Below are 10,655 nucleotides of genomic sequence, written 5' to 3'. Positions count from 1 at the left end.
GCTTGGACGTGCGACAGCGCCGCCTGGTGGGCTGGAGGAGACAGCGGCAGCGGCAGCGGACTGCGTCACAGGCCCTCCTCACGAATACCAAATAGACTCATCTCGCTGTAGAAAGCCAGGAGCTGGACTGATCAATACAGGACAGGGCTGTTTCTCACCCGTGAGGGACGACTCAGCTCCTGTCGACTGTCCAGGAAGAGACATGTGTGAAGGAAGGAAGGAAGTAAAGGGTGCTGACATTCTGCTCTCTCTCTGTATTGGTTTGCTGACAGATAATGCTTGGTGCCCCCATCTGCTGCCATCTTTCGTCCAGTCCGCTCACCGGCTGAACAGTATCGTCTCCCTGCAGCGAGTCCCCCGAGATGGGCTTCTCTCGCACGCGGGCCTGGGACCGAGACCCCTGGGACTCATACTCCGAGACGGGACCGGCCGCCCTCGTCACCTGGAAACTACACTGAAATAATCTCCTCCCTGCTCCAGACTCTGGTGTCTCTCTCTGTAGACTCCTGACTGCTCTAGACTCTGGTGTTTCTCTCTGTAGACTCCTGACTGCTCCAGACTCTGGTGTTTCTCTCTGTAGACTCCTGACTGCTCTAGACTCTGGTGTCTCTCTCTGTAGACTCCTGACTGCTCCAGACTCTGTGTTTCTCTCTGTAGACTCCTGACTGCTCTAGACTCTGGTGTCTCTCTCTGTAGACTCCTGGCTGCTCTAGACTCTGATGTTTCTCTCTGTAGACTCCTGGCTGCTCTAGACTCTGATGTCTCTCTCTGTAGACTCCTGACTGCTCCAGACTCTGATGTTTCTCTCTGTAGACTCCTGGCTGCTCTAGACTCTGATGTCTCTCTCTGTAGACTCCTGACTGCTCCAGACTCTGGTGTCTCTCTCTGTAGACTCCTGACTGCTCCAGACTCTGGTGTCTCTCTCTGTAGACTCCTGGCTGCTCCAGACTCTGGTGTCTCTCTCTGTAGACTCCTGACTGCTCCAGACTCTGGTGTTTCTCTCTGTAGACTCCTGGCTGCTCTAGACTCTGGTGTCTCTCTCTGTAGACTCCTGGCTGCTCCAGACTCTGATGTTTCTCTCTGTAGACTCCTGACTGCTCCAGACTCTGGTGTTTCTTTCTGTAGACTCCTGGCTGCTCCAGACTCTGGTGTCTCTCTCTGTAGACTCCTGGCTGCTCTAGACTCTGGTGTCTCTCTCTGTAGACTCCTGGCTGCTCTAGACTCTGGTGTCTCTCTCTGTAGACTCCTGGCTGCTCCAGACTCTGGTGTCTCTCTCTGTAGACTCCTGGCTGCTCTAGACTCTGGTGTCTCTCTCTGTAGACTCCTGACTGCTCTAGACTCTGGTGTCTCTCTCTGTAGACTCCTGACTGCTCCAGACTCTGATGTTTCTCTCTGTAGACTCCTGACTGCTCCAGACTCTGGTGTTTCTTTCTGTAGACTCCTGACTGCTCCAGACTCTGGTGTTTCTCTCTCTAGACTCCTGGCTGCTCCAGACTCTGGTGTCTCTCTCTGTAGACTCCTGACTGCTCCAGACTCTGGTGTTTCTCTCTGTAGACTCCTGACTGCTCTAGACTCTGATGTTTCTCTCTGTAGACTCCTGACTGCTCCAGACTCTGGTGTTTCTTTCTCTAGACTCCTGGCTGCTCCAGACTCTGGTGTTTCTCTCTCTGTAGACTCCTGACTGCTCCAGACTCTGGTGTCTCTCTCTGTAGACTCCTGACTGCTCCAGACTCTGATGTTTCTCTCTGTAGACTCCTGACTGCTCTAGACTCTGGTGTCTCTCTCTGTAGACTCCTGGCTGCTCTAGACTCTGGTGTTTCTCTCTGTAGACTCCTGACTGCTCCAGACTCTGGTGTCTCTCTCTGTAGACTCCTGACTGCTCCAGACTCTGGTGTCTCTCTCTGTAGACTCCTGACTGCTCTAGACTCTGGTGTCTCTCTCTGTAGACTCCTGGCTGCTCTAGACTCTGATGTCTCTCTCTGTAGACTCCTGGCTGCTCTAGACTCTGGTGTCTCTCTCTGTAGACTCCTGACTGCTCCAGACTCTGGTGTTTCTCTCTGTAGACTCCTGGCTGCTCTAGACTCTGATGTCTCTCTCTGTAGACTCCTGACTGCTCCAGACTCTGGTGTTTCTCTCTCTAGACTCCTGGCTGCTCCAGACTCTGGTGTCTCTCTCTGTAGACTCCTGACTGCTCTAGACTCTGGTGTTTCTCTCTGTAGACTCCTGACTGCTCCAGACTCTGGTGTTTCTCTCTGCAGACTCCTGGCTGCTCTAGACTCTGATGTTTCTCTCTGTAGACTCCTGACTGCTCTAGACTCTGATGTCTCTCTCTGTAGACTCCTGACTGCTCCAGACTCTGGTGTTTCTCTCTCTAGACTCCTGGCTGCTCCAGACTCTGGTGTCTCTCTCTGTAGACTCCTGACTGCTCTAGACTCTGGTGTTTCTCTCTGTAGACTCCTGACTGCTCCAGACTCTGGTGTTTCTCTCTGCAGACTCCTGGCTGCTCTAGACTCTGATGTTTCTCTCTGTAGACTCCTGACTGCTCCAGACTCTGATGTTTCTCTCTGTAGACTCCTGACTGCTCCAGACTCTGGTGTTTCTTTCTGTAGACTCCTGGCTGCTCCAGACTCTGGTGTCTCTCTCTGTAGACTCCTGGCTGCTCTAGACTCTGGTGTCTCTCTCTGTAGACTCCTGGCTGCTCTAGACTCTGGTGTCTCTCTCTGTAGACTCCTGGCTGCTCCAGACTCTGGTGTCTCTCTCTGTAGACTCCTGACTGCTCTAGACTCTGGTGTCTCTCTCTGTAGACTCCTGACTGCTCTAGACTCTGGTGTCTCTCTCTGTAGACTCCTGACTGCTCCAGACTCTGATGTTTCTCTCTGTAGACTCCTGACTGCTCCAGACTCTGGTGTTTCTTTCTGTAGACTCCTGACTGCTCCAGACTCTGGTGTTTCTCTCTCTAGACTCCTGGCTGCTCCAGACTCTGGTGTCTCTCTCTGTAGACTCCTGACTGCTCCAGACTCTGGTGTTTCTCTCTGTAGACTCCTGACTGCTCTAGACTCTGATGTTTCTCTCTGTAGACTCCTGACTGCTCCAGACTCTGGTGTTTCTCTCTCTAGACTCCTGGCTGCTCCAGACTCTGGTGTTTCTCTCTCTGTAGACTCCTGACTGCTCCAGACTCTGGTGTCTCTCTCTGTAGACTCCTGACTGCTCCAGACTCTGATGTTTCTCTCTGTAGACTCCTGACTGCTCTAGACTCTGGTGTCTCTCTCTGTAGACTCCTGGCTGCTCTAGACTCTGGTGTTTCTCTCTGTAGACTCCTGACTGCTCCAGACTCTGGTGTCTCTCTCTGTAGACTCCTGACTGCTCCAGACTCTGGTGTCTCTCTCTGTAGACTCCTGACTGCTCTAGACTCTGGTGTCTCTCTCTGTAGACTCCTGGCTGCTCTAGACTCTGATGTCTCTCTCTGTAGACTCCTGGCTGCTCTAGACTCTGGTGTCTCTCTCTGTAGACTCCTGACTGCTCCAGACTCTGGTGTTTCTCTCTGTAGACTCCTGGCTGCTCTAGACTCTGATGTCTCTCTCTGTAGACTCCTGACTGCTCCAGACTCTGGTGTTTCTCTCTCTAGACTCCTGGCTGCTCCAGACTCTGGTGTCTCTCTCTGTAGACTCCTGACTGCTCTAGACTCTGGTGTTTCTCTCTGTAGACTCCTGACTGCTCCAGACTCTGGTGTTTCTCTCTGCAGACTCCTGGCTGCTCTAGACTCTGATGTTTCTCTCTGTAGACTCCTGACTGCTCTAGACTCTGGTGTTTCTCTCTCTAGACTCCTGGCTGCTCCAGACTCTGGTGTCTCTCTCTGTTCCCTCAGCTGGGTGCTCTGGGGCGCGACGCAGTCTCTGTCAGTGTGCGAGGCTGTGAAACCGGTGCTCATCCCAACAGCACAAGACACTGCTCCACTGTTTACATCCAAAACGCTTTATTAGAATTATTCCTGGAAATCCAAACTCGTGTCTTCTGTTAAATAGGAGCAGTATAAAAAGAAAGAAAACGAGACCGAGCACATTTTGTTTGTGGCCGATGCCAGGGACGAGAAAGGAAATGAAAACACAGTGGGGACAGACAGCACAGACCCGCCCAGACCCGCCCAGACCCGCCCAGACCCCTGGGGCGCCGCTCTGAGCTGGACCCTTCCCAGCGTGCTCTGGGCCAGCCGATACCCACCCGCCCCGCGCCCTCCGGGGGGGGGTCAGTCTAAGTGCTCGTGCGTCCCACTGAGTGACCTGCCTGTCTGTCCTCCCTCGTCTCTGTGTGCAGCTCTGGACACCTGTCAGACACTCACAGTGACAGAGAGACAGACAGGCGTACAGAGAGAGAGACAGACAGGCGTACAGAGAGACAGGTGTACAGAGAGAGAGACAGACAGGTGTACAGACAGACACAGAGGCAGACAGGCGTACAGAGAGACAGGTGTACAGAGAGAGAGACAGACAGGTGTACAGACAGACACAGAGGCAGACAGGCGTACAGAGAGAGAGACAGACAGGCGTACAGAGAGACAGGTGTACAGAGAGAGAGACAGACAGGTGTACAGACAGACACAGAGGCAGACAGGCGTACAGAGAGAGAGACAGACAGGTGTACAGACAGACAGGTGTACAGACAGGCGTACAGAGACTCAGAAGGACACCCCGAAAATGTACATCCCTGTGGGCCGAGACAGACAGGAGGCTCGAACCCGGACCCACAAGGCCAGAGTATGAACAGGACCGCGGTCTGAACGCGCTGGAGGGATTCACAGAGCAGCAGGAGAGGGGCTCTCTCGCAATCACACCCTCTCACTCCTTCTCACTCTCTCAACGTCACAGTCTCACTCCCTCACGCACACACAAACTCACACACTCACACACTCACACACGCACACACGCACACACGCACACACGCACACACGCACACACACTCACACACTCACACACTCACACACTCACACACGCACACACGCACACACGCACACACGCACACACTCACACACTCACACACTCACACACTCACACACTCACACACTCACACACTCAGCCTCACTCCCAGACTCCCCAGTCCGAGGTGAGACAAACATTCCTCGTCCATCCATCCCTCGCTCTCTCCCGACCCCCGACCCCCGACCCCCGACCCCCCCCCTCACACCGTCTCCTCCTCCCCCTCCGGGCCGATGAAATAGGCCCCGCCTTCCCCGGCGACGGGTCTCCTCGGCAACCGTCGGTGGGGGCCGCCCCTGGCCCCGCCCCTGGGCGAGGAGGGGGCGGTGGTCCCCCCGGAGGGGACGTGGTGGTGGCCGTCGCCGTGGCGCCCGCGCAGGGTGGTGTGGTTGCCGGGGTGATGGGGGGACGGGGGGTGGGGGGGGTCACGCAGGGAGGGCGGCACGGCGGAGGACTTGATCTGGATGATGCGAGTGTCCATGACCTCACAGTCCACCTGCATCATGACCTCATAACCCTGCGAGGAGTTATAGAGGGACTCTGGAGACACAGAGAGAGACAGAGGGGTTAATACACCCTGACTGGACACTCCAGTACATGAACACTGCACTGAGAGAGAGAGGGGTTCACACAGACACACTGACTGGACACTCCAGTACATGAACACTGCACTGAGAGAGAGAGGGGTTCACACACACACACTGACTGGACACTCCAGTACATGAACACTGCACTGAGAGAGAGAGGGGTTCATACACACACACTGACTGGACACTCCAGTACATGAACACTGCACTGAGAGAGAGAGGGGTTCATACAGACACACTGACTGGACACTCCAGTACATGAACACTGCACTGAGAGAGAGAGGGGTTCATACAGACACCCTGACTGGACACTCCAGTACATGAACACTGCACTGAGAGAGAGAGGGGTTCATACACACACACTGACTGGACACTCCAGTACATGAACACTGCACTGAGAGAGAGAGGGGTTCATACACACACACTGACTGGACACTCCAGTACATGAACACTGCACTGAGAGAGAGAGGGGTTCATACACACACACTGACTGGACACTCCAGTACATGAACACTGCACTGAGAGAGAGAGAGGGGGTTTCATACCGTTCACAGAGATGGCTGGCATGACCAGAGACATCTTGGGTCTTGTGGTCTTGTTGTGGCTGGTTGCTGGCAGCAGAAGGTGGTCCTACAAGAGCAGCAGGGGTTAATTAATTGGGAATTCATTCATTTTCACGCGCACTAATCCCAGAGTCCTGCCCGCCTGTGTCAGCTGATCCCTGATCCAGATGTGGCCGAACAGGAAGTCATGTGTGAGAAGGAACAGGAAGTGGGGCCACACTTTTCCAGCTCTGCCCTGCAGACACGGTCACCAAGAATTCCTAATAATGGGGCCAGTCGGTGCTCTCCAGAGGGCCTGTCCCACTGTTGGGGTCACAGCGTCTGTGTCCACGTCTTAAGCGCCAGTGTGTCTGTTTCTGTTGACCCCGAGTCAGGCCATCTTTACACAGAGGGGGGTGGGGGTGGGGAACAGGCTGCCCAGCCCTGTGGTTGAAGCCGATACCCTGGCTTCTCTCCAGACACAGCTGGGTGAGCTCCTCCAGTCAGGACAGGAGGCTCTTCTGTACACAGAGGGAGGTGGGGGTGGGGAACAAGCTGCCCAGCCCTGTGGTTGAAGCCGATACCCTGGCTCCTCTCCAGACACAGCTGGGTGAGCTCCTCCAGTCAGGACAGGAGGCTCTACTGTACACAGAGGGGGGTGGGGGTGGGGAACAAGCTGCCCAGCCCTGCGGTTGAAGCCGATACCCTGGCTTCTCTCCAGACACAGCTGGGTGAGCTCCTCCAGTCAGGACAGGAGGCTCTACTGTACACAGAGGGGGGTGGGGGTGGGGAACAAGCTGCCCAGCCCTGTGGTTGAAGCCGATACCCCGGCTTCTCTCCAGACACAGCTGGGTGAGCTCCTCCAGTCAGGACAGGAGGCTCTACTGTACACAGAGAGGGGTGGGGGCGGGGAACAGGCTGCCCAGCCCTGTGGTTGAAGCCGATACCCTGGCTTCTCTCCAGACACAGCTGGGTGAGCTCCTCCAGTCAGGACAGGAGGCTCTACTGTACACAGAGAGGGGTGGGGGTGGGGAACAAGCTGCCCAGCCCTGTGGTTGAAGCCGATACCCCGGCTTCTCTCCAGACACAGCTGGGTGAGCTCCTCCAGTCAGGACAGGAGGCTCTGCTGTACACAGAGGGAGGTGGGGGTGGGGAACAGGCTGCCCAGCCCTGTGGTTGAAGCCGATACCCTGGCTTCTCTCCAGACACAGCTGGATGAGCTCCTCCAGTCAGGACAGGAGGCTCTTCTGTACACAGAGGGGGGTGGGGGTGGGGAACAAGCTGTTTCATTTACTCGGATCAACTCTATATTGTCTCCAGACCTCTGCCCTGCTCCGGCCCCTCTCCTGGACTCTCTTACCCGTCTGAAGGAGACGACATAGAAGGTGTCCTCTCTGCGGTCTATGGCGTCCAGGAAGTCACTGTAGCTCAGCTCAGCACCAGGGTACACCTGCAACTGACTGCGAGAGAGACAGGCAGGTGAAGGAGACACCACAGGCATGAAACAGAGAAGTTCACAGGGTCACTGTAACTGACAGGCTGCTGGGGACCCAGACCCCCCACAGTGCCCTGGGGTCAGCCCAGGCCCGTCAGACACAGACAGGAGGGACTCACCTGTCCAGAGAGCGATGGGACTGGACAGGCAGGTATCTGGAGAAGTTTGTTTTCTTCTGCTGAGCTTTCTACAACAACAGAGAGACAGAGGGGTTCATACAGACACCCTGACTGGACACTCCAGTACATGAACACTGCACTGAGAGAGAGAGGGGTTCATACACACACACTGACTGGACACTCCAGTACATGAACACTGCACTGAGAGAGAGAGGGGTTCAGACACACACTGCACTGAGAGAGAGAGGGGTTCACACACACACACTGGACTGAGAGAGAGGGGGGTTCACACACACACACTGGACTGAGAGAGAGGGGGGTTCACACACACACTGCACTGAGAGAGAGAGGGGTTCACACACACACTGCACTGAGAGAGAGGGGGGTTCACACACACACTGCACTGAGAGAGAGGGGGGTTCACACACACACTGCACTGAGAGAGAGAGGGGTTCACACACACACACTGGACTGAGAGAGAGGGGGGTTCACACACACACTGCACTGAGAGAGAGGGGGGTTCACACACACACTGCACTGAGAGAGAGAGGGGTTCACACACACACTGCACTGAGAGAGAGAGAGGGGTTCACACACACACTGCACTGAGAGAGAGAGAGAGGGGTTCATACAGACACACTGACTGGACACTCCAGTACATGAACACTGCACTGAGAGAGAGAGGGGTTCACACACACACTGCACTGAGAGAGAGAGGGGTTCACACACACACTGCACTGAGAGAGAGAGGGGGGTTCACACACACACTGCACTGAGAGAGAGAGGGGTTCACACACACACTGCACTGAGAGAGAGAGAGGGGTTCACACACACACTGCACTGAGAGAGAGAGAGAGGGGTTCATACAGACACACTGACTGGACACTCCAGTACATGAACACTGCACTGAGAGAGAGAGGGGTTCACACACACACTGCACTGAGAGAGAGAGGGGTTCACACACACACTGCACTGAGAGAGAGAGGGGGGTTCACACACACACTGCACTGAGAGAGAGGGGGGTTCACACACACACTGCACTGAGAGAGAGAGAGAGGGGTTCACACAGACACACTGCACTGAGAGAGGGGTACCTGTGCTATCTTGGCCTTCTTCACTGGCTGCGGTTTCCCTCCAGACTTCTTCCTGTCGATCTGGTGCCTGTGCACCCAGCCCCGCAGCTCGTCGGCCAGCCTGCGGGAGACGGGGGGGTGTCAGATACACAGTACGGGGGTAAGACACCCCCCCCCGCGGGCAGAAGAGGCACGCACAGCCCCGCCTCACCTGAGAGACTCCGTGCGGTTGAACTGTCTGCAGTCCGAGGAGGTGAAGAGACGGTCGATATCTCTGAGCACCAGGTCCTTCACATCGCTGAACACCTCGCTCACGTTCCTAACAGACACACTCAGGTCAGATCAACAAAGCACACACAGAGAGAGGAGTCCAGACCCCCACACAGACCCCAGAGACACTCCTCACACAGAGAGAGGAGTCCAGACCCTCACACAGACCCCAGAGGCACTCCTCCCACAGAGAGAGGAGTCCAGACCCCCACACAGACCCCAGAGACACTCCTCACACAGAGAGAGGTCCAGACCCTCACACAGACCCCAGAGACACTCCTCACACAGAGAGAGGAGTCCAGACCCTCACACAGACCCCAGAGACACTCCTCACACAGAGAGAGGAGTCCAGCCCCTCACACAGACCCCAGAGACACTCCTCACACAGAGAGAGGAGTCCAGACCCTCACACAGACCCCAGAGACACTCCTCACACAGAGAGAGGAGTCCAGACCCTCACACAGACCCCAGAGACACTCCTCACACAGAGAGAGGAGTCCAGACCCTCACACAGACCCCAGAGACACTCCTCACACAGAGAGAGGAGTCCAGACCCTCACACAGACCCCAGAGGCACTCCTCACACAGAGAGAGGAGTCCAGACCCTCACACAGACCCCAGAGGCACTCCTCACACAGAGAGAGGAGCCCAGACCCTCACACAGACCCCAGAGACACCCCTCACACAGAGAGAGGAGTCCAGACCCTCACACAGACCCCAGAGACACTCCTCACACAGAGAGAGGAGTCCAGACCCTCATACAGACCCCAGAGACACTCCTCACACAGAGAGAGGAGTCCAGACCCTCACACAGACCCCAGAGACACTCCTCACACAGAGAGAGGAGTCCAGACCCTCACACAGACCCCAGAGACACTCCTCACACAGAGAGAGGAGCACAGACCCTCACACAGACCCCAGAGACACTCCTCACACACAGAGAGAGGAGTCCAGACCCTCACACAGACCCCAGAGACACTCCTCACACAGAGAGAGGAGTCCAGACCCTCACACAGACCCCAGAGACACTCCTCACACAGAGAGAGGAGTCCAGACCCTCACACAGACCCCAGAGACACTCCTCACACAGAGAGAGGAGTCCAGACCCCCACACAGACCCCAGAGACACTCCTCACACAGAGAGAGGAGTCCAGACCCTCACACAGACCCCAGAGACACTCCTCACACAGAGAGACGAGCACACACCCTCACACAGACCCCAGAGACACTCCTCACACAGAGAGAGGAGTCCAGACCCCCACACAGACCCCAGAGACACTCCTCACACAGAGAGAGGAGTCCAGACCCTCACACAGACCCCAGAGACACTCCTCACACAGAGAGAGGAGTCCAGACCCTCACACAGACCCCAGAGACACTCCTCACACAGAGAGAGGAGTCCAGACCCTCACACAGACCCCAGAGACACTCCTCACACAGAGAGAGGAGTCCAGACCCTCACACAGACCCCAGAGACACTCCTCACACAGAGAGAGGAGTCCAGACCCTCACACAGACCCCAGAGACACTCCTCACACAGAGAGAGGAGTCCAGACCCTCACACAGACCCCTGAGGCACTCCTCTCCCTGACACAAACT

At 55.9% G+C, this 10,655-nt stretch overlaps 2 protein-coding genes across 2 annotated transcripts in view; both read right to left on the bottom strand.

The window, feature by feature from the left end:
* Positions 1–3,896: 3,896 nt before the first annotated feature.
* On the bottom strand, positions 3,897–5,125 carry LOC148662352 (uncharacterized). The gene is made up of 3 exons (XM_088632998.1): positions 5,077–5,125; positions 4,421–4,841; positions 3,897–4,380 (listed from the first exon to the last, which is right to left on the bottom strand). Exons 1-3 carry the CDS (start codon positions 5,123–5,125, stop codon positions 3,897–3,899), a joined length of 954 nt encoding a protein of 317 aa, XP_088489124.1.
* The window catches only part of atf6b (activating transcription factor 6 beta), an 18,588-nt gene continuing 11,889 nt past the window's right edge, over positions 3,957–10,655 (bottom strand). Inside the window, exons 12-17 of the mRNA XM_088632997.1 lie at positions 8,998–9,128; positions 8,808–8,907; positions 7,714–7,781; positions 7,460–7,559; positions 6,103–6,187; positions 3,957–5,510 (exon numbers count right to left, since the gene is read on the bottom strand). Coding sequence (XP_088489123.1) covers positions 5,173–5,510; positions 6,103–6,187; positions 7,460–7,559; positions 7,714–7,781; positions 8,808–8,907; positions 8,998–9,128 — 822 coding nt within the window. The 3' untranslated portion in view covers positions 3,957–5,172. The remainder of the gene's footprint in view (positions 5,511–6,102; positions 6,188–7,459; positions 7,560–7,713; positions 7,782–8,807; positions 8,908–8,997; positions 9,129–10,655) is intronic.

Source organism: Lepisosteus platostomus, chromosome 5, assembly GCF_059453375.1.
Source record: "Lepisosteus platostomus isolate fLepPlt1 chromosome 5, fLepPlt1.hap1, whole genome shotgun sequence".
Taxonomy (NCBI): Eukaryota; Metazoa; Chordata; class Actinopteri; order Semionotiformes; family Lepisosteidae; genus Lepisosteus; species Lepisosteus platostomus.
The sequence above is the reverse complement of the archived record's forward strand: the minus strand, read 5'-3'. Positions and strand labels throughout refer to the sequence as shown.